At 49.6% G+C, this 22,721-nt stretch overlaps 2 protein-coding genes across 5 annotated transcripts; one reads left to right on the top strand and one right to left on the bottom strand.

The window, feature by feature from the left end:
- Nucleotides 1–3,284: 3,284 nt before the first annotated feature.
- On the bottom strand, nt 3,285–17,762 carry SLC5A6 (solute carrier family 5 member 6). Of its 3 annotated transcripts, none has more exons than XM_029232602.1 (17): nt 17,699–17,762; nt 17,222–17,288; nt 12,975–13,519; nt 12,583–12,648; nt 12,203–12,254; nt 11,778–11,845; nt 11,293–11,447; nt 10,777–10,917; nt 10,511–10,640; nt 9,904–9,992; nt 9,386–9,498; nt 8,977–9,044; nt 8,481–8,567; nt 8,151–8,332; nt 7,834–7,937; nt 7,483–7,598; nt 3,285–7,087 (listed from the first exon to the last, which is right to left on the bottom strand). In XM_029232602.1, exons 3-17 carry the CDS (start codon nt 13,365–13,367, stop codon nt 6,935–6,937), a joined length of 1,917 nt encoding a protein of 638 aa, XP_029088435.1. In that variant the 5' UTR covers nt 13,368–13,519; nt 17,222–17,288; nt 17,699–17,762; the 3' UTR covers nt 3,285–6,934. The 3 variants fall into 3 exon arrangements, with proteins under 3 accessions (XP_029088435.1, XP_029088434.1, XP_029088437.1); XM_029232601.1 differs by lacking the exon at nt 17,699–17,762 and adding an exon at nt 17,465–17,590; XM_029232604.1 differs by lacking the exon at nt 17,699–17,762 and adding an exon at nt 17,465–17,590 and having other exon boundaries at nt 7,896–7,937.
- A 274-nt stretch (nt 17,763–18,036) lies between these two features.
- Nucleotides 18,037–22,700, top strand: ATRAID (all-trans retinoic acid induced differentiation factor). Of its 2 annotated transcripts, none has more exons than XM_029232822.1 (7): nt 18,037–18,251; nt 18,936–19,057; nt 21,110–21,181; nt 21,415–21,486; nt 21,588–21,709; nt 22,033–22,130; nt 22,356–22,700. In XM_029232822.1, the coding sequence occupies exons 1-7, from the start codon at nt 18,153–18,155 to the stop codon at nt 22,458–22,460; spliced, it is 690 nt and encodes a 229-aa protein (XP_029088655.1). In that variant the 5' UTR covers nt 18,037–18,152; the 3' UTR covers nt 22,461–22,700. The 2 variants fall into 2 exon arrangements, with proteins under 2 accessions (XP_029088655.1, XP_029088656.1); XM_029232823.1 differs by lacking the exon at nt 18,037–18,251 and adding an exon at nt 18,291–18,812.
- Nucleotides 22,701–22,721: the final 21 nt, after the last annotated feature.

Here is a 22,721-nt window from a genome sequence, read left to right as displayed (position 1 = left end):
AGGGACCTAGGGGAATCTGGGCCGTAGGCTTAGGAAAAATATAGGTGGCTGGGTTTTTGTTAAATTTGGCTTAAGTTGAAAAAAAAAGGTCAGTGTATGATCTGAACAAACCATTTGCTAGTGAAATGAGAGACAATTATTCATCTCCTAAGAACAAGGGACATTTGCTTCTCTGGCCACAAGGGGTCCTCAGGTGACTGAGAACCCAGCAGAAGTATCTGCGGATCAATCCTTGTGACTGCAGTGGCCCTTCAGAGGAACCCCACTACAACCGTTAAGTAAATACTGGTACATCAGTCCTTTGATATCCTTGAGGTGACCACCCAATTCTTTGAGGAATCAAAACCAGCTGTTTTAATTCCTCAGTCAGCTGAGAGCCCTGACTATAAGACCTCTCCCTATTCCCCAAGGAGGAGTGCACAGTTCTTGAGGCGCTAGCCTGCTATGTTAAGCCACCCTTTCTTTCTCTTCCAAAACCATGTCTCCGTATCTCATTTCAGCATCAGTGTACAGGGAGCCAATATTTTGGCATCAGTATTGTCAAAATTAGTTTGTAAAAGATCTCTATATAATTGACCTAAAGGAAATTAGGTGCTTATATAAATACTCTGAAATATAAATGAAACTAACCCAAATGAATTTCAGGATCACATGATTTAGGATTAATTTTTAATGAATGAAAACAAGTTTAAGTTTGTTGGTTTAATTAATACAGACATGTCTTTAGAGTCATCAACATTAAGTATAATACTTTTATTGTACCTAAGTTTACTAGAAGTCAAATAAGATCTTATTATTCCTGTTACAAAATTTGTCTGTAAGAAAAATAACTTGATATGATGAAATTTTTAAGTTAAATGTAAGTGAGATAAGAGTTTTTTAGGTGAACTCTTTAGGAATAATTATGTTTTATTGTGTTTCTACTCAAAAATAGTTTCCACTGAACTGGGTAAGAAATTAGAGAATTTTAATGGAAAACCTGATGGCTTCATAAAACTGTTAACAGAAGATTAAGATCAAGAATTAGTCACATGGGACTGAGTGAACTGATGAATATGGCTGTAATTTGGCAAGGGGAGGGGTGCCTGAAATATCGCTGGTTTTTAATCTGTATTTTCCAGATATAAAGAAACCCTTCCCCTCAAGCTAAGTATGACTTACAGAAATTTAATGAATTATACCTTTGTAAGTAGAATTGAAACATTTATCTTTTCTCTACCTGCTCCTTCCAGAAACTAGAAATTCTTAGGTTCCCAAAAGGCTTATCAGGTGAACATGAAGACCACCTCCTGCTGGTTGCAGGAATTTCAAGATATTTTGGGACCTTGAGAAGGGAGGAATCCACCCACATCTATAGATATCTCTGGCAGAATCTGATGGCAAGCCCTTGATGGGGCTTTCCTACCCTTGAGAGGCCTTTTTTGTTGTTGTTATTTTTTGCGGTACACGGGCCTCTCACTGTTGTGGCCTCTCCCGTTGCGGAGCACAGGCTCCGGACGCGCAGGCTCAGCGGCCATGGCTCACGGGCCCAGCCGCTCCGCGGCACGTGGGATCTTCCCAGACCGGGGCACGAACCCGTGTCCTCTGCATCGGCAGGCGGACTCTCAACCACTGCGCCACCAGGGAAGCCCCATGCTGTTCCCTTTTAAGTATATCTTTTATAATAGCAAAAGCTGGATTTCTTTCCTTATTGCCAAATGTATAAATCTATGACTTTGTTTTCCTTCCATATATTCATAAATATTGAGATGAGTGATACTCTTGGACTCATTTTTACCACGTTATTCAGCATTTTTATTTAGAAAAATCCCCTCCCCCCCTCCACCTATGCTTGGAATAATCAGGGGTTTTTTTTGTTCCATTTGATTTTTTGCTTTAATTGTATGGGAGTGATATATCAGATTTCTTTTATTCTATTAGTTATCTTTAAATGTATAACTCATACTTTAATATTTCTATTATCCAGTGTTGGTCTACATCCTGTTCTCTAAAAAACAGAAAAGAGAATCTTAGTTCAATTAGCTTAGAGAATCTTAGCTCTTGGATTTTAGTTCCAGATTATATTAATTGTTTGAAAAATAATCCCTGCTTATTTAGATGTAACAATAAATGTTATTGGTTAATTTGGTCATCATTCTCCCTAACAGTTGACGTCTGTTGACTTTATGTTCCCTTGTATATCTGAAAATGTCTTTATTTCATGCTCCATTTGTATTACGTTTTGATTAAGTGTAAAATTCTGGGTTGGTAAACATGTTTCTCAGACAATAAATCCGAAGAGTTTATTGCTCGGGAGCTAGAACCTCTGCCAATGGCTTAGTGAACACACAGGAGTGGTTGGAAGGATTATTCTCTAACTGGCAAAAATGGTTAAATGGACCGAAGACCCCACCCACCCACCACCAGCCCTGCCATGAAGTCATCTGTTTTCTGCTTTGTCAGATGAGGGGGAGCCAAGGCTGGCTGTTGGGACTGGAGGGTGATAGCCCTTTTGCTTCTCACAGGAAGGGGAACAGCCAGAAATGGCTTCTCAGAGGACATGACCGCTTTAGGAAAATAGAAAATGCATGGAGGCCTTGGAATTCTGGGACCATTGGTGGTGGGAAGTGGGAAAGAAACCCATTCCCTGTCTGAAAGCTGGGAAGGAAGCCTAGCACTACAGTGTTTTTAGCGGATTGCAACACATCAGTAGATCATACATGAAACTGTGTATTTCCTACTAATAAGAACATTATCCTACATAACCACAACAGAAGCATCAAAGTCAGGAAGTTAATGTTACTTCCATCTAATACTCAGATCCTATTTAATTTTCAGCTATGGTCCCAATAATTACAAGCCAGTTCTTTTATAGAATGTCTCTCAATTTTATTTTGTCTGATGTTTTCTTATGATTAGATTCAGGTTATACATTTCTGACAAGAGAATCACAGAAGTGATTACATGTTCTTCCCTTTGCGTCTTACCAGGTGATGCATGACCGATTTATCCCATTACAGATGATGTTTATTTTGATCACTTAAGATGGTGTCTGCCAGGCTTCTCCACTACAGTTCTTTTTCCCTTGTAATTATTTTGTGCAGAGAGAAGTATTTGAAACTATATAAATATACCATACCTTATCTAATTTCCAACTTACTACTTTTATCAGTATGAATTCATGATTTCCTTTTTTCATTCAATAGCTTATTATCCATTACTATTATTTTAATGCTCAGAATGTTCCAGATTTGGCTAGTGAGAGTCCCTTCAAGCTAACTTCTGTGTCCTTTGATATGATCTTATCTTTCCTTGATAAGTTCTTTGCTTTCTGGTACAAGATGTTCCAGGCCTATCTTGTACTTTGGTCCCAGCCCTAGAATCAACTATCTCTCCAAGAAGCCTTGGGTTTTTGTTGCTGTTGTTGTTTTAGTGGAAAGTGGTGCTTAGAATCCAAGATCTAGGCACAAAGAACTTATTGCTATCACACTTCTGCTCCCAAACCCTCAGCGGACAGAGCTACTTCCTTCCCTGTTTATTTCTATATTTACGTAGATCTGTTGAAAACCATGAACACATGCCAATATCCCTTTCTCCGATCCACCACCACAGAGTTCATTCTTGCTTTCTCCCTTTCCATGCATGTTAACACCCTTCTCCACTAGTCAGAAACGTGGCTCAGGTTATTCCTAATATACTTATTTGATTAATCTCTCAGCATGTAGTCAAAGCCCCAACACTCTCTCGCATATATGCCTTCCTCATCCTACTCAGGCTCTGAGCCTGTAATGGGCTGGCCCCTGTGTGGACGTCTTCATCTCCCCACCACTGGCTGCCTCTATGGCAGGTGACCCCCTCACCATACTTGGACTCCCACCTGATGACAGATCTTCCTCCTGTATAGATGCCCTCCTCACTGCACTCGCACTCTAACAGCCCAGGGTGAGCTGCTTGCATGTGTTGCTCGCACGTGTAGATGCCTTCTTCATTCTTTTTTTTTTTGGCCGTGCAGCATGTAGGATCTTAGTTCCCCGACTAGGGATCGAACCCGCATCCCCTGCCTTGGAAGCGCGGAATCTGAACGTATGGACCGCCAGGGAAGTCCCGCCGCCTTCACACACACACACACACACACACACACACACACACACACACACACTGGCTCGGACAAGCCATGCTGAGCCACCTACCTTGTGGATGCACTCCTCATGCTGACACCCCACGTCAAGCTGCCCCCCCTCTTAGGCTCCCACCTCACTCACTCCAGCTGACAACCCGCACGTCTTTTTTCCTGTGAGGGCTCCTTTCTCTTTCTCCAACCCCACACCAGGCTCCCGACCCCCATGGATGAAACTCTCCTCATCCAGCTTGGGCTCTGGCATTCAAGCTGGGCCACTCCTGTGCATGGCCTCCCTCCTTTCACTTGTGCTCTGACACCTAGCCCCCAGCATGAATGCCTACCTTGCTCTGCTCCACATAATGGCTTAAGGACTGAATTATTCAAGGAGGGAAAGGAAAAGGAGAGCTCCAGAAATATTAGCTATACCCACAGACACTTTTTCATGAAATGTTTTAGTAACACAACGCAATGTATCAGTGTACTGGGTCATGCTGTGAAATACATTCTTACCGTGGGTCTCAAGAAAGGTTCAAAGGCCACTGACCTAGAAAGATTCTAGAACGATGGTACAGTAGCACCCCATTTAGTACATCGTTGTTCTCTGGACTGCTATCTCAGGAGAGACCCTGTCACCTGTGTGAGCACCCTATCAAAAAGGACACTGCTTCCAGGCAAGAGATGTGACTTTGGTGGGCTAATGGGAGTCACAGGCCCGGGTTCTAGCTCTGCTTCAACCCTTCACGAGGCAAGCAATCCAGTTCCTTATACATTAAATATGCAGATGGTATGGAACGCACTTCTCTCCCGAAGTATAAAATTAGGTAGCACATGAAAAGTGCTTTGAAAACTACAATAATTATCACAATAACTGTCATTTAAGGAATGCATCAGTCCTTTACACACAATATAATTTTGAATCTTTAACTGTGACATTCACACCTAATAGATGAAGTAACTGAAGTCAGTATTTGAACCCAGGTCTGTCCATTGGACTCCACCCTCAATCATTAATTGTACTTTTAAAACTCTGCATGAAGGTAAAAGTTACTGCGTTAGAGACAAAGGAACATCTATGTTCTGTTACAGAGTTTGAATTATATGGAGAATGAATGTTTTTTACCATTCCCCTTAAATATAATTCTTGCAAGTTCTGAGTCCTGTAGGGTCTCCCCTTTTTCTATGTAAATGTAGCCAAAATGCAAGAATTTGAGACAAAAAGGGGCAACTCAAAGGCCAACGGTGGCACCTGGTGCAGAGTCCCTGGGTGGCACAGTCATTTCCTTAGCTCTAAGATGGCAGCCAAGGTAAGGCCCTTGAATGAAGTGGGTGATGGATAAATATTTTGAAGAATGAATAAATGAGAGCCCGGCTAGGTCTACAACTCTAGCAGCTGGCTGGGGTGGGGACGCAGGCTGAGCAGTGGCCCTCAGCCCCAAGGTGGGGGGCTGTCAAGAGGAGGGCAGACCTCAGGGCAGAGTCAACCTGGCATTTTCTGGGACTGGCCATGGATGTGTGTGGGACTAAGTCTCTGCTGAGGGGCCTGGAGAGATTTCCCAGAGCTGCTTCTGGGCAGTTGGACGGGGCCAAGCAGAGCTAGAGACCAGGTGTGGGTGGGCATGAGCAAAGTGTTCTTCACAAGACCATTAAAATGCACCTCGAATGTTCTATTTTTAAAAGCCAAACAGCAGCATTCTTCCTCCTGCCCCAAAGTGAACATTCTCAGAGCAGCAGTGGCTGTACTGGTCGAGGATGTGGTGGGTGGGACAGGGAACAGACTGAGCCACAGGGGAAGAGAAGCAGCAGAGGGAAAGTGTGCATCTTCCACCCCATAAGCACAATGCTACCCCCTGTAGACACATCAGCCACAGAGACCAGAAACCTCACCAAGCCATCACTGGTCCCCTGTGCCTCTCTCCTCAGCTTAGGAAGACCTGTGCATGGGAAGAGGGGCTCTTTATCTTTGCCAGGGATAGCACTAAGGTGGATAAGAGCAGGTGCAGACAGTACAGGAGCCCAAATTCTAGCCCAATAGCAGTTTTTACTCCCTAGGAACAAAGATATGTGGGGAAGAAACTCCAAAAGGAAAGAGCATGAATGACCAAATGCCACTAGGGTGGCGTGGCTCAGGAGTCAGGCGGATGGCACGCTCCACAGTGGACCTGGTCATGCCCTAGTTTCTTAAATTAACACTTTCCCCGTCCCCAAGTACCCATTACAGAGGTGCAGGGTGGGGCAGCGAGGGAAAGGGAAAGCTTCCCTACTCTACACGAGGGAGATGAATATACCTGTATGCTCAGGGACACCAAAACCTCCCTCTCAAGATTGGAGGTAGACAGATAATGAGGGGCCTGGGTATCACAGACAACCTGAAAGTAGTGCCACAGGGGCTCTCTGTGCCTGACAGAACGTGTGCTCCAAGGGGACTGCGAGGGAAGCAACAGCTGGCCGACGCAGCCGAGTTTTACGGGGAGATGGTCAATCTTGACAAAGTGGGTCCAGCACTGCTGTTTCTATTCACTTCAAAGGAGCCCGATGGTGCGGAATCAGAAGCCATTATCCTTTTGCCAAAGGATTCACCTCTATCCCTTTCTCTGGCAAAATCCTACCCTCTGCAAGCCTGGTTCTCTAGAGAACAGACTGGCAAGGAACAAGGAAAAACCCTGTCCTACTCTCACACCTCCCGTGACATGACAGCTTCTACTGTAGCACAAACTCCCAAGAACAAGGCCCTTTGGTGTGGGCGAGGTCATCCAGTCCTTGACCACCCCTGAGGATCACCAAGGAACTCATTCCTGTGCCACAGGGTGGTCTCTGGGGCTGGGTCCCGAGTCCAGATCACAGTGAGGTCTCCTGAACGATGAAGGTGGGGCTGATCCCCTGGTGGGCTGGGCCTTCCTCAGGCACATCCACGGCCTCCTTGTCTCTGCTGCCCCTCAGCATCCCATTGCTCACCTTCTCCGGAAACACAGCCGTGTCCACAGAGAGATCCTGGGGAACGCAGAGCAAAGGGAGTGGGTGGGGTGAACGTGAGGCAAAGGGAGGTGAAGGAACCTCCCCTTTCTCTCGCAGGAAAGGTGACCCTGCTTTGATCCTGGCTAGAAAGGAGGCCGACGAGGAGCAGGCCCGGGGATGAGCACGGGGCTGGGAGGACGGAGACGAAAGGCCAGCAGCTGCGGCCTCTCGGGGCCGAGACCCTTCTGCCCACCAAGCCCCCGCTCCCCTGTGGGAAGGAGCCAGGCAGCTGCTGCGGGACAGTCCAGCTCAGGCCGATCATCAGAGAAAGGGGGGCTGGGAGGAGAAAGAAAAGGGAGGCACAGGAACCCAGGAGGCCCGGCAGTAGCCTGAGAGGGAAGGGAGGGGCGATCTGACAACAGACGTGCTACCTGGCTGTGCGTTTTGCAGTGAAGTCGCTTCTGACAGGACGTGGGCAGGAGGGCAACGAGTTTCGGCAACACTGGGTAAATGGTCCGAGGGTTCAGGGTCCGGCCCCGCATTCCGCCTGAAGACAAAGCGCTCCTGAGGCTCCTACTGTGTAACCAGGGCACACCCGCAGCCCCCTGCTCTCAGGACTCTAAACCCCCAGCCCCCGCCCACCTCCTCGAGCTCCACCAAGAAGCGTGACTGTTCCAGGCACCCAGGAGCCCAGGATTCCCTGAGCTCCAGACTGCAGACCCCTGAGCGCCCTCCCTCAGCTGGTCCTTGTTTCCCTGGGCCCCCATACCACAGCCCCTCACCACTGAGCAGACTGACAGCCAGGCCCACCACAATGACTGTGGTGGAGTTGTGAGCGCTGTACCATAAATACGACAGGGAATAGAGCCGCTGTAGCCCTGTGGGTCTGGGGAGAGCAGAGTGAGGACAATTAGCAATTCGGTGACAGGCATTCCGCAGGCACCTGGCTCCACCCTCCTACACGGTCCTAGAATCCTGGGACCCAACACCCGACAGCTGGCCCAAGTCCTCTCGTGGCCATCCCTTAGCAAGGCCCCTGGAAAACCCCTCAGAAATGAGCTGTTCTCCGCAAGGAGAAAGAGAGTGAGCTCTGACTCACTTGGAGATAGTAGTCGAGGGCATCAGTGTGGCCATGGTGACAGCAGTCAGATTGCTGGGCAGGGAAAAGCTGGACCCATTAGAGGGAGTGGGTGCTCTGCCAGAGCCCATGCTGGTCACTATGCTCCCAATGCCGATCCAGAAGGCCATGATCAGTCCAGCCAACAGGCCCACGATGGCACCCTGCCCAGAGACACGGCACACTCTCTTGTCTCAATGCCAGCCCCACCAAACCTTCACGTAAGTTCCCAGCAGTCACGGCGAGAGCCCTGCCAAGTCGTTCCCCAGGTCCACCCCCGCACATGACCGTGGAGCCAGATGGGTCACTCACAGGAGGATTGGCACAAGGAAAGAACATCCCAAGGCAGAAGAGTCCGAGCAGCGGACCCCCAACCATACCGAAGATGCTGATTGCTGCCTGCGGAGGACAGGGTTGAGAGAAAGAAAAGAACACTCAGGCTCAGAGATCCCCAGTCTCACCAGTGTGGCACCGCTACCACCACTGCCTCAGAGCCCCACCTGTCAGATCTGTCCGTCTGTTCTACCTGGAATCATTAGAACGCAGGATTCCAGAGGGCAGAAATGGTTAAGGGAATGTGCTCGGGGTTCTCCTGAGGCCGGTCCTTAGATATCTCTCAGCCAACAATGACCCTGGGGCTTTTGGCTACTTGAGAATCTGTTCACAGCTAAAGGGAGCTCATCAAAGGGGAATCTCTGACACCTGCCCCTATGTCATTCCTTTCACAATAGCTGTCTTCTTCAATTTCTGGTTTCAATCAGCTCCTTTTCTCCCTTAAAAATTGCTTTCTTCCCTCCATAGTCATTACCTGCAGCACAGGTCCCATCTGGGAGGAAATATAGGCCATTCCCAGACAAAGCAGCCCATAACCAAAGGCTGGGGAAAAAGAAAGGAGGAAACAAGCAGACGTGAGTTAACACAATAAAAGCGGGAAAAGCAGAGCAAAGCTCCTTGCCCAGCCAAACTACTACCTCTGTGTCCCTGGAAACAGGGCACATTACCTCAGGGCCCACCTCCAGGTCCTCCCACCCCATCCTCACTCTTACGTGACTCAGAGACCTCCCCAGGAAATTCCCTGACATGTAAACAAGGTTGGTGCTTCATTGGGCAAGTGCTGAGCCCAGGCTAAAACTGGTGCTTCAAAGCAGATGGACAACAGTTCTTAGGGTGTGTCTTAGAAAGAACAATGCTGAAGAGATGAGGAAGCATAATCCCACCGATGATTCTGGAAAGCATGGTGGCCCGGACTTCAGAGAAATGAGGGAACCAGGGTCGAATCAAGTCTTCCATTGTAACAGTTGCCAGTGAATTAAAAGCAGAGGATATGGTGCTGAAAGAAGAAAGAGAAGTCCAGAAGCTGAGAAACGCAAAACAAGGGACCCCACTGAGGGACTAGCACCCTGAAGGCAGGAAAGGACGTGTGCAGCCTAAACACCATCCTGACAGTTGGCAGAAGAGGAAGAGGCCTGGGAGGCAGGGACACCTGGCCTTCTCTGAGTGGGGTACAGGTTTGGTTCAAGTAGATCAATTCCTGGTATCATAAAAGAATCCTTCACCAAAAAGGGGACTCTCCCAGGAGAGGATACACTCTGTCCCACACAGATGAGCTGCCCCTTGTCATTCACACATGAATGAACACAATGAGAGACTCAGAGGGACCCCCGCTCCACCCATCACCTTGTACCAAGGAGGGGTCAGCTGTGTCAAGCCTGATGGAAAAGGTCAAAGAGTGTACCTTAAGGAGCCACTGAAGAGGCAGGCAACGAAGAGCCCAGGCAGGCCTGGCAGGCCTCTCAGGAGATCCATCACAAAGTACAGGACGAACTGCAGGCGGAGCAGAAGTACACAGCTCTCCTCAGAGAAGCCCATCCCCAGGGCACGCCACCCTTCCCCTGCATATGTCAGGCAGCGTCTGGAGACTGCGTGCTTTAGGAAGGGGGCCAGGCACTGAGGGCAAGCCCACAGTAAGTGGAGAGAAAGCAGGCTCTGGAGAGAGAAGGACGCAGCCCACAGCCCAGCTCTGCCCCAGCGAGTGGTGTGGCTTGAGCATGCTGGCCGCCCCGCTGTGCGTCCTTTTCTCCTCTGTAAAATGAGGCTGTCGGGAGGCTCCCCACAGAGCAGGTGGTGCAGAGCGGTGAGTCAGTGAAGGTAGGTCCCCGCCTCAGTAGGGTGGGCACTGTGATTAGCTGGGGGCTGGGATCCTCACAGGCTGGATTGTAGATTTCCAGAACAAGTAGGACTTTCCATCCATTTCCCACCCAGGGTGGGAGTCCCTCCTGCAGCCACCCAGACACTCCCCTTGGGGGGGGGGTCCAGGAGGGGGGTCAGGGAGGCCTTCTCACCTGGTCAGGGGCTGCTTGAGTCTGCTGGGTGCTCATGGGATACTCCTGGTAGTAGGCGAACATGACCAGGCCAATGAGGCAGCCCATGCAGAGGACCACCTGCTGGCAAGGGAAGACGGCGTAGCAGGAGCTGCAAAGTGCCAAGCAGGGAGATGGTGCTAGCAGGCACGTCCCCAAGCCCCAGAAAGCGACTCCACGTCCTGCCCAATGGGTGCGCGTGCGCTCCGGCATCCTGTCCCATCCCAACTTCCTGGCCCTGCACTCACAGCACCGCAGCCTTCTCCGTGCGGGAACTGAGGTAGCGCTGCACCTGAGCCTGGTTCACTCCATACAAGGAGAGCATCATGAAGACACCCCCGAAGGCCAGCGTCCAGAAAGTGTGCCGCACAAAAGGGTCCGGATCCAGCCTGCCAGAGACACCAACATGTCACTGTTGCCCCAGAGACTCAGCCTTCCCCGCCCTCCTACAACAGGGGGCAGGGCAGAGAGATGGCTGCCAGGGCGAAGCTGGACTCAAGACAGGGCAGCAGGTTGGGTGGGGAGGGGGTGGCTCCATCCCTCCAACCATAGCCTCATCCCAGGTGCTAAAAACATCCTGACACTCAACCACCGGCCAGAACACTGTGCTCACCCATCTCCACAGTGCCAGCCTCCCACTGGCCTCAGTGCTGCACTTCAACTTCCACAGCTTGCCCTCTGCTTACTACAGCCCTAAGCGCAGGCTCCAGATGGGCTCAGCTGTCAGGCACTACAAACCCCAGCCGGGGAAGGGGTGTACTTACTCGATTCCAGAGATAAGGCCATGCTGGGAAGCCACATCCCACACGTGCCCCAAACCGCCCACCTTGGCCGACCCCACAATGATAACCACCAGCTGCCCTAGGAACATCACCAGGGTCTGGAACACATCTGTCCAGATGACTGCCTTCAGTCCACCCTGCAGGGAAAAGACAGCACACCTGCCACAGATGTCTACGAAGCCATACCACCAGCGAGGGCACCAGACAGCCACCAGTGGTGTATAGCTGCTGAGATTCTGCTGACGTCACTCCCAGCCCACCCCCACCTTCATCCCCCACCCCCACCATAAGCCCATCCCATTTCCTACATCCCATTTCACAGCACCCTAGAAGGTCATGCCCTCTCCTCACCTATATTCTTATCTCATCTACCACCCACCTATTGATCTTATCCCATCTTTTCCCTTTCCTCCCATCTCCCTCCCAATTTCACCTCTTCTCCCTCCCCTAAGACTAACTGCGCTTACCAGAGCAGTGTAGACGGTACAGACAATGCCTAGGGTCAGCACTGACAGCCAGAGATCAAAGCCAGTCACTGTAAACAGATAAAAGTCACATTCCTGTCTCCCGAGGAGGGTTTCCCAGCAGAGAAGCCAGAGAAGCCTTGGTAAGATATGAAGCATTTAGTCATTAAGGATGCTATAAATCATTTACTACAACGGAAAAAAAAAGTTTGCAAAGCTCCACCAAAAGGTGTTGATTAACCAATTCAGATGGGGCCTGGTAATGTTTGATTAGCTTTCCACCTCTAGTAGAGACCAGCCAAGGGCCCAGGCAGTGAAATAATACCCTGGTCAAGGCTGGATTCTTTTCTGCACTCTCCTCTACCTGCCCCTCCCAAAGGTTCTTCCCAGCCTGCTGTGGCTGGGAGTCAGGGGCTGTGACTCCTCACCTGCATTGAGGGCCAATGATGGTGCATAGAGGACAACCCCCATGTAGATTACCTGTCGGGTATGGAAAAGAGAATGTGAGGGGTTAGAGGAGATGAGGGTGGGCAGAGAGAGGAGGAAAGATGGACCTCAGCTCCAATATCCCAATGGCCTCCCTTCACCTAGGCTCACCCCCCTCTCCCTTCTTCCAAAGTTTGGCTTGCTGCCACCATAGTATCTGTGCCGGAACTGGAAGGAATGGGAAGCAGGATGCCTCTGGGGGCTAGCAGGAATTTCAATCTTGCTAGTCTGAGAGCAAGGAAGGCTCCAGCTGCCTCAGCAAGCCTAAGTCCAGTTCCCCCTACCATGCATCAGGCTCAATTTCTATCCTCATTCCACTTACCATCTGGAAGATGAAGGTCACGGTCCCACAAACCCGCACAGCTTTATTGAACCGGAGCTCCAGGTACTAGGTAGGAGTAGATTTTTTTTTTTTATAAAAAGGTATTTCTCTCCACTCCACCCCCAACAATTCACACACAACTTCCCTCAAGAAACCTAGGAGCAGAGGAAATACCCAACTCGTATCCACTCTGGGCCCCACTCAGCACAGCACCCTTCTTCTCCCCCAACTCCCACCCCGCCCAACTTCAACCAGAGAGAACTTATAAACACACAACGTATTCCCTGTCACTCTCATCAGGCAAAGGAGATCCAGGGGCCCAGATCCCTATGTGCCCTGTTCCTCCTCTCCACCCCTGACCCTGGGGGTCCTATGTGCTCCTCCCTACCTACCTCGTAGGCACTGGTGAGATGCAGGCGGTAGAAGATTGGGATGAAGACATGTGCTGGGATCAGCAGCCCCAGGAAATAGGAGCAGCCCAGGAACCAATACTGGGTCCCAAATCGGTAGATCTCGGACGGCACGCCCAGGATGGCCACGGCTGACTGGAAGGTGGCCAGCAAGGACAGCGCCACAGGAAAGCAGCCCATTTTGCGGTCCGCCAACAGCAGCTGGCCGATGGTATGTCGCCCCCAGCCACGATAGGCATGGTAGAGCCCAATGGCAAGGGAGAGGACCAGCAGCAGGACAAAGACCACATAGTCCACCAGGGAGAAGGTGGATGTGACCATGTTGGTGTCTGAGGCTGGGGGGAGGGGAGCGGAGGTGCTCACCGCCACACTCATACCCTCTCTGTGTCTGTGACCTGCAGCTACTTGCTGCTCCTGGGCTCTGGGCTGCCCCTTGGCTGGGCAGTGGCAGGCAAGTGGCTACAATCTGACTCCCAGCCACCGTCTCACCGTCCTCCTCCACCACCAAGTGACGTTGTCCGGGTGAGCTGCAAAGAAAGCGGCTCTTAGTCAGGCCTACCCTGCCTTCATGGCCACCCACCCTTGGGCCTGTGCATCCCACACCCATCAGATTTGGGCCAGCCAGCTCCGTGGCAGCCCTTGAAGGTGTGGAGATACTGATATGGGTTTGGTAGGGCAGAGAGGGGAGGGAGGAAGCAGCAGACTGAGATGGCCAGGAGGCAACTACTTGGCCAAGTCCTTTTTGGGTGTGCACAGCTGTGAAACTTAAGAACCTTCTTAGGTCTCCACCCTAGCAGTGAAAGAAAAATCAACTCTAGCCCATGGTTCTTCTCAGAATTCCCTGCCCCCACCTGCAGGCACAGACCCAGTCATTACAATGTACTAAGCCAGCAGAGCCCAGCCTGGCGTCACAAGCCAGCCGGGAGGAAGAAACAGAGAAGAATGACAGCATGGCCTCCTCCACTCTCCCAGCCTCAGTACCTGCCCCCCCGTGACCCTCAGGGTCACCGTCCGAACAGCAGCCCTTCTCAACACGGATCACCAGGGAGGCCACCTCCACGGCAGCGCCAAATTCCATTTCAGGCAACCCCAGGCCAACCACTCTGTTCTCCCAACACTACTAAATAAGGCTGGCCACCCACCTCTCAGATCCTCCACCTATGACACCACAGTCAGTAGGAGATCCAGGAAGAGTGGTGCCATTCAAAAGTGAGACGGGGGCTTCCCTGGTGGTGCAGTGGTTGAGAGTCCACCTGCCGATGCAGGAGACACGGGTTCGTCCCCCAGTCCGGGAGGATCCCACGTGCCGCGGAGCGGCTGGGCCCGTGAGCCATGGCCGCTGGGCCTGCGCGTCCGGAGCCTGTGCTCCGCAGCGGGAGGGGCGGCGGCAGTGAGAGGCCCACGTACCGCAAAACAAAAAAATAACAACAACAAAAAAAGTGAGACGGCAACATGCTGGAGCCAGGGGTTCAGAGTTACAATTACAGGCGCACTTTGGAAACAAGCAAAGCAGCCAGGGAGCTGCGGGCAAGAGAAAGAGTCAGGGAACATGGTCCTTCCCTTGGGCGCAGACACCCACCTCAAGAAGCAATCCCTGCTCTGAATCAAAGCTGCCTGGAGAAGCTGTGTGTCTGCAGCTGGGCAGAGGCTGAGGATCTGGTCTATAAGTGGCTGAGGTGAGGTGAGGAACTGGGAGTAGAGGGAAGCTCAGCAGCTTTGTTCTGGACCCTTCAGGGAACCAATCGCTGTGGACCAAATGGCCCTATCACCCTACAGCCCCCAAACTCCAGCTCAGCCCTAGAGGCTCCAGAATGGGGAGCAGGGAGCTCACATTCAATAGCATTCTTAGAGGGATTAGGCTTTCACTGTAAGTCACACTTGGCACTGTGTGCAAGGGGGAACTAGAAAAGAGTGGCTGAGAGATGGGAAAGTTGCTTTTCTAACTCCTGCACAAGAAATACTAATCCTCAAAGAATATACCTACATTATCCTCAGAACAAGGACCAAATCACAGTATGTCAAAACTTAAAGGAATCTTAAGAGATCACTATTGCAACCCCCTCATTTACCAACAAACACCCTGAGGCCCACGAATTTAGATAACCTAATACGATGTTAGTTAACATTTTTTGAACACCTGTTATATAATCCAGCAGTGTGTTATGTACTTTATAAATGTTAACAATAATAAATAAGTAACCATACCTATCACTTTCAAAACACCATGTCTCAGGTTATGTACTTTATATGACACTCTCTAGTTCCCTAGGGTTATACAGCATGATATAAAACAAGGGAGAAAAAACAATGCTGTCAGTAGGTATGACAGGTAATTCACCAGGAGCCCCTCCTTCACTGCTCCCAGAACCAGGGCTGGAGCAGAGTGTTAATTGCTGTCAGTCACTCCTGAAGCAAAGATTAAATTTCAACTAATCTAGAGAGAGATGAATATAAACTATGTCTTTTGTCCTTGTCCACTAGGAGAAAGATCAGCCTAGCTGTCTTCGGCTCTCCTACACTGTGTTCTTGGACAGATGTTGCCTGGCTGGCGAGATATGACCTCATGCAAACCAGTCCTGAACTCTGAACCTCCTGGAGCCAATGGAGAGGAAATCAGAGTTGGCAACTCTTGAATCACATGTTCTACTGAGTCACAAATGTTAGTCCCCAGAACAATGTTCCCAACAGGCCACTCGGGTTTAACCTAAAGAGGCCCTGGGCCTTTGTGCATTGCAACACCTTGAGTTTTCTCACTCCTCTTTGGCAAGTTTTTATTACTGTGAAAAAGGTGACGGGAACTACCAGAGACTAAGAGGAGAAAAGATGCCTGCTGTGTGCACATAACACTGTGTAGAGGTAAAGCGTTAATGATACGGCTAGGCAGGTAGTTGGAGAAAGGAAAAAAGGTCCAAGTATGGACAGGAAAACAGATGTACAGAAATGGAGACCCTCTACTGCTGGGGTAAACTGGCAGGGTTCCTGTGGATTCTATTTGCATGAGATGCAGAGAACTCTCTTGGATGGCTGAAGAGAGAGCCAGGCAAGACAGGAAAAACCTGACCCAGTAACAAAGGCTTCATTAGACATGATTCTAAGAACAGGATAGTGGCCTTCTAAAACTGCTACAGTGGGGACTTCCCTGGTGGTCCAGTGGTAGGACTCTGTGCTTCCACTGCAGGGGGCATGGGTTGGATCCCAGGTAGGGGAACTAAGATCCCACGTGCCGTGTGGCATGGCCAAACAACCACAACAGCAACACAGCAACAACTGTACACTGATCTAAACCCCATGGATTTGCATAAGAGGGGAGCCAAAGGTAAGAGATAACTTGTTTCACTAAAACTCTAACACACAGGGCACAAACAGCAGGCTGTGGGACTCTTTTAAAAAGTCCAAGGTACACACAGACAAGAAAGAGAATCATCCTTCACCACCCTAACTCCACTCTCACTTTGGTCACAAAGTGAATTGCTTTGACTCCTGCAAAAGGCAAAGGTGCCACTGAAGGATAAACCTTCCCAAAAAGATGCCTTCAAAATCCGTCTTTGTGGACTTCCCTGGCGGCGCAGTGGTTAAGAATCCACCTGCCAATGCAGGGGATGCGGGTTCGAGCCCTAGGCCAATAAGATCCCACATGCCACGGAGCCACGAAGCCCGTGCACCACAACTACTGAGCCTGTGCTCTAGAGCCCACGAGCCACAACTACCGAGCCCACGCGCCACAACTACTGAAGCCCGTGTGCCTAGAGCCCGTGCTCCGCAATAAGAGAAGCCACTGCAATGAGAGGCCCCTGCTCTCCGCAACTAGAGAAAGCCCGCGCGCAGCAACAAAGACCCAATGCAGTCAAAAGTAAATAAAATAAAATAAATTAATTTTTTAAAAATTGCATAGCTCCCAAGGAAATTACTAAAAAAAAAAAATCTGTCTTTGTGCCTGGAATTCCTCAAGCTCTGAAAGGCTTTAGGGGCCCTCATTAAAATGCTAGTAACTACTAATGCCTTAGAAAATGTGCCAGCCCTCTGAAGGTAAATCCTTTCAGGAGATTCCAGACACCTGGGGGTAGGTGGAAGGGAAGCCAGGCTACTGAAGACGAGCTTTGGTTAGCTTTGATGAGCTTCTGCTAACCCTAACCAAAGCCAACACTCAGTCCCTCCCGGCACGGGGCTCGCTTGGCGCCCTTCGGTCGGGGCGCCGGGCCACCACGGGACAGCCCTCGTCTTTCCCTTACCTCCGTGGCCCAGCCAAGGCTAAGACGGTCCCGTGGTTCTTCCCGAAATCTGCATCGCTCCCTTTTTCTGGGAAGGCAAAGAAATGAGGAGTTAGGGAAGCATCTATCCCGCCAGATCTACCTCCTCGCCAGAACACAGGACGCCGCGTGGTTTCAGGACTGAGCTGAAGGAGATAGGGTGCTCCGGCTCGTCCCTTCCCGACAGGGTTTGCCCTTCGCCCTTCGCTCCTCCATCACCCTTACCCTCTTTATTTCCTGGCTTCTCTCCTTCCCTCCACACGCGAGGCGGCAGGACTACTACCACCTCGTCGCCGGCACCTCCGATCTTCCCGGGCCCCCACTCTAGGGGCCGGCCCATTCCGCCCCTCACCTCTCCGCTCCTCCCCTCCCCTCCTCGTCCCTTCCCACCCTGACGCCACTCTCCCGAGCCTCTGTGTTCCGGCCCACCCCCTGTCGGCCCGCCCCAGTCCAGCCCACCTGCCGGGTCTCCACACGTGGGTCCGGCAGCCGCCTGAGAGCCGGCCCCGCAGCGCCAAACCGGGTGACAGCGGGGTCCCGCCCCCTGCCCGCCCACGTCGCCGCGCCGCCATGTTTACTGAGGGCAAATGGATTAACCCCCAGCCGCTGCGGATACACGACTCCGGCTCCAAGCGCAAGGAGCACGGGGCTGAGGGAGCAGTGACGGGGAGGCCTTCGCTTAAGGGGGAAAAGGAGAAGGGGGTGGTCAGTCCCCCCGAACGAGGACTGGGGCACATAGAGAAGAGCGCTGACCTCCGCGACTAGCAGCGTCCCCTTGCCCTCCCCGGACCGACGGGCCCAGCGGACTAGCCTGGCAGACTAGGCCACGCCCCGGCGAGGGCGTGACACGGTGGGAGGCGGGGCCACACGCGCAAGTCTCGCGATCAGCCAAGAAGGACAGAGGGAGCGGAAAATGGCCCTTCGCGGGCTCGACAGTCCTTTGAGCGTGGTGCCCTGGGCTGCAGCCCTACTCCTCGTTCTGAGCGTGGAAAGGGCTTTGGCGCTACCCGAGGTACTGAAGCAAATTAAAGGTTGGGTTGAAACAGAGTTGCTTGCCGGCCCTCGGCTCTCCCCACTCCTCTGCTTCCGCGCAGCCTCGATTTCGTCCCTGGGGCCTCCCTAGACGTAGCCCAGCCAGCTCCCACTCCGAGTACTCAGGCCGCTGTCTCCCAGCGCCTTTTCCTTGCCGACGTCCAAAGACCTTCTAAATTTGACATCCTTGCACCTTAAAATCGTTGAATAACTTTAAGTCGTTCTTTCTACAAATGAGACCTCTGGCCATTCTGCAAGCTTAACAGCGTACGAATGCCGTATATCGTGCGTTGGCAGGACTGTACTTTCTGTAATGCTTGATGAGTTCTTTGTGTATACCTGCAGTCCTTTTACACCCGCCAAATCGGGGCTGGCAGATTGAGAAGTCATTGGAGAGGGCATAATATATATGTCCGAATAGTAATTCTCAAAGATGAGGTCCTTCCCTGGACAGGATCTGGTACAGAAATTCTCTGGTGCGCTGTTTTGGCGCCTGGTTCCAAGGGGAAGAAATGCGTCTTCTAGTAAACCTGACATAAAGGTAGGACACGTCCATGCCCTGTGTTAGAGGAATTCTGGAGGGTGTACTGGCAGTTAACTTTTGATCCTTGTTTTTTTCTTGGCTTTTCTTTCTGGAGTCCTAATAGTTTTCTTTCTTCTGCAGATATGCATCCAGTGTCCAGGGAGTGTGCAAAATTTGTCAGAAGTGGCTCTTTATTGTAAGCAGACATCAGACCTAATGCTGCACGCCCGCTGCTGCCTGAATAGGAAGGGCACCATCCTGGGGTGAGGGAGGAGAAGACATCCCTGGATACTGGAAAAGAGTTCCCGAACCAAATTCTTCAAGGCTTGCCTGATTGGCTTTTGAGATAAATATTCGTGCCTGTTTTGGAGGCATCTAAACCATGAGTCTCAGACTTTTTAATCTGTTATAGCATTTTTGGCTAAGTAAACAACCCTGTGGTTCTTCCTGGTTGAAATGCATAAAAGTCATAATTTTTAGCATTTTTTTAAGCTTGTTTCTTTTGTTTATTGTCAACTCTTTGGCTTATTTACTGTGTGTCTGCATGAAATGACTCCTTTGGCCTGAAGGACACTATGGAATATGGTTTTCTTCCCCTTCTCATTAATTCATGTTTGTCTTTGAGGCAAATTTCTCTTCTTGTCCCCTTATGCAGATTAGTCTCTGCGTTGTTTTCCTCTTACACTCTTGAGAATCCACCTCTTATGGCTTCAACCATTATGCAGGTGTCTCCCAAAACTACATCTTCTTTAGCTTCCTTTGACCTCTCTCCAAGCTCCAGATACATGTGGGTACCTCTAGGTTCCTGTTAAACATTTCCTCTTTCAGAGCACCCTCACTTCAGACTCAAAATGTCACATGTCTTGCTTCCATTCTTCTCTTTCCCTCATCTGCCTAAATACTTCTTTATATTAAACTTTCTGAAAACCAATTTTTTTCCCTTATTACTCTCTGGCTTTAAAATTAGACTTATAATTGTCTGTTGCCCTAGGATAAAGTTCAAACCAGAAACTACCATAGACTGGCCCAACCCACCTTTTCAGCATTACTTTCAATTATTTGTCCACCCAAACCCTTCATGAGGGTCTGGCAGCAGCCAGACTCTCCTACCTCCAAAAGCATTCCACCTTTCCTTCTTTGTTCAAACCTCTCTCTTTACCTAAAATTGCTTTCCTCCACCAAATTAAAACGTATCTGTCCTTTAATTCTAACATCTTTTGTGAATGTTCCCTACTACTAAAAACCAGAGTAATATCTTTTTATTTTTTACTTCCTCTAATCCTTAGTGTCTGTACCACTCAAATTAATTTTATATACTGTTCATATTTTATTTTATTTTATTTTATTTATTTTTTATTTTTTTTTTTTGCGGTACGCGGGCTCTCACTGCTGTGGCCTCTCCCCCCGCGGAGCACAGGCTCTGGACGCGCAGGCCCAGCGGCCATGGCCCACGGGCCCAGCCGCTCCGCGGCACGTGGGATCCTCCCGGACCGGGGCACGAACCGTGTCCCCTGCATCGGCAGGCGGACTCTCAACCACCGCGCCACCAGGGAAGCCCATACTGTTCATATTTTAATTTGATGTTGTTTTTATTTTTGGTGATGGTCTTGTTCCCCTACTACATTGTAAGCCACTTGCAAGCTAAGATACTGAATGTTATTTTTAATTCTCTGAAATTTTGCAGTTAGTAGGCACTCAGTAAATATTTGTAGAATGAAGGAACAGACAGCAATAGATACTGAAGAAAAAATAGTGTGGCATGGACCTTAATATCCAGTAGTTTACATCCATCCAATCTGTGGTAGAAAATGCACTTGGAAAAAACTTTCATTTATGTGACTTGAATTTTTTTCCCATGTGATGGCCTTTTGTGGATCTGAGAATCATAATATTACAATGTGAGTGAGTTTCACTAATCCTGACAAGAAACAATTTTCTTTCAATATATGCACAGATGCATAGATACACTGATAAGAACGGTACTGTCCGGTGGAACTTTCTGCCACAATGAAAATGTTCTGTATCGGTACCTTCCAATACAGTAGCCACTAACCACCTTAGTGGTTACTGAACACTTGAAATGTGGCTAGTGCAAATGAAAGACTGAATTTTTAAAATTTAAATTAAGTAGCTGCATGTTGCTAGTGGTGACTTAATTGGACAATGCAGGATTAAAACATCTACCAGATGTTTTACCTAGGTTGTGGCCCTGACACAGCTGTGTTCAATTAATATTAGCTGATAAGGGGGTTGTATTAGCTTACCTTGGATGAAGGGGAGAGACACACAGTTTTGCTGATTACCTATTTCCTCAGGCTGGATCTCCAGAACTGCTCTCTGAAGGACCCTGGTCCATACTTTCCTCAGGCACATACTGCTATCATCATGTAAGTCGTTAATTATCCTTCCCAAAAGGTGATTATGGCAAAGGGTTGATGGGAAAGTCTTTGAGGATGGACTCCTAAAAGGATGTTTAAATATTGTCTACATTTGGACAACTCAGAATGAGAACTGGATTACCAGTCCAGAAACACACTGGATTACCAGTCACACACATTCATGTGTGAATGGAAGTAAGGTGTTTTCCTAGAGCACAGTGCTAACAGTGTGTGCTTTGCAGAGACCTGCAGGCAAACTCCCTCCAGGGTGACTTGGCCAACACCTTCCGTGGCTTTACCCAGCTCCAGACTCTGTGAGTAAGGGGTGTGGGGTGTGGGAGAGAACCAAAGAGAGGCAGTGCTGTGAACTCAGCAACTTCAGGCTGCATATTATGACTGCCTGTGTTGTGTTCAGGATACTGCCACAAGATGTCAACTGTCCTGGAGGTATTAATGCTTGGGATACTGTCACTTCTTATATAAACAACCAAACCTGCCAAGAGCAAAGGAACCTTTGCAACAGCACTGGGGACCCAGGTATGTTGTCTCACCTCCATCCCTCCAGAAACTGCCCTTCCTCTCTTGTATTCTCCGATTTAGATCAGAAAGACAGTAAAGTTGCTTAAGTGCCTTTTGTTTGGGTTTCTGAAGCTTTAACCCCTCGGAGAGAAAAGGTCTTAACCTTTTGTTAATATTTTTAAAATAATTTGATGATTGATGATGATGACAATGTTCTGATTATCTGTAATCTTTCCTCTCTACCTTTGACCTAGAAACAGTTGAGAGAATCTAGAAGGAGATATTTGGGAAACATACCTAATGAAATCCAGTGATGTTCTCTGTTTTTCTCTGGCTCCCAGAAATGTGTCCTGAGAATGGATCTTGTGCACCCGATGGTCCAGGTCGCTTGCAGTGTGTTTGTGCTGAAGGCTTTCATGGCTACAAGTGTATGCGCCAGGTGAGGAATTAGGTCTTCTAATTAGGGATAAGAGAAATGCATAGAGTAAGTACCTCTCTGAAAGGAGAGCCATAAGACCAGGAGCTGATGCAAGTCACCTAGAGAAGGAAACTATAAGAGAATTGCCCTGGGTGAGGGGACAGGTATGCTAGGAAAGAACTGGGTGTTAGGTTGTAAGCCCTTGGTGTAACCCTGTGTGAAGTTTTTTTGGTCTGTTATTCACAGGGCTCCTTCTCACTGCTCATGTTCTTTGGTATTCTGGGATCCACCACATTATCCATCTCCACCCTCCTTTGGGGGACTCAACGTCGAAAAGCCAAGGCTTCATGAACCACATAGGTCTTCCTACTGACTAAAGATCATCCCCATCATAGTCCAGCCAGGGAGATTTGCTTCCTAGACATCATTGGTCAGCGGATCCTCCCTCCCAAGGCAGAGGCCGCCGTCGGAAGGAGGATGGAAATTTGCACAACCCTGGGTGTTGTAGACCCAGTCCAGGAGTGGACTAGTACCGGTTCCCATTTGTGCTGTTGACCATAATAAACAGTTTTTCTTTTTTTCTTTTTCGTCTCTTGGTTGGCGTGGTAAAGG

Source organism: Monodon monoceros, unplaced genomic scaffold, assembly GCF_005190385.1.
Source record: "Monodon monoceros isolate NGI ecotype Baffin Bay Population unplaced genomic scaffold, NGI_Narwhal_1 Super_Scaffold_19, whole genome shotgun sequence".
NCBI classification, from domain to species: domain Eukaryota; kingdom Metazoa; phylum Chordata; class Mammalia; order Artiodactyla; family Monodontidae; genus Monodon; species Monodon monoceros.
Note: the sequence above shows the minus strand (reverse complement) of the source record. Positions and strands in the feature narration are given on the sequence as shown.

What these genes read in the sequence shown, in the direction of transcription:
- ATRAID (XM_029232823.1), top strand. Translation starts at nt 18,705, where the DNA reads ATGAGGTCCTTCCCTGGACAGGATCTGGTACAGAAATTCTCTGGTGCG. An exon ending in AGGAAGGGCACCATCCTGGG is followed by an intron (nt 19,058 to 21,109) that starts GTGAGGGAGGAG and finishes CTATTTCCTCAG; the next exon opens with GCTGGATCTCCAGAACTGCT. An exon ending in GCACATACTGCTATCATCAT is followed by an intron (nt 21,182 to 21,414) that starts GTAAGTCGTTAA and finishes TGTGCTTTGCAG; the next exon opens with AGACCTGCAGGCAAACTCCC.
- SLC5A6 (XM_029232602.1), bottom strand. Translation starts at nt 13,367, where the DNA reads ATGAGTGTGGCGGTGAGCACCTCCGCTCCCCTCCCCCCAGCCTCAGAC. An exon ending in GTACCGTCTACACTGCTCTG is followed by an intron (nt 11,448 to 11,777) that starts GTAAGCGCAGTT and finishes TTTTCCCTGCAG; the next exon opens with GGTGGACTGAAGGCAGTCAT. An exon ending in AGATGGGACCTGTGCTGCAG is followed by an intron (nt 8,568 to 8,976) that starts GTAATGACTATG and finishes TGTCCTCCGCAG; the next exon opens with GCAGCAATCAGCATCTTCGG.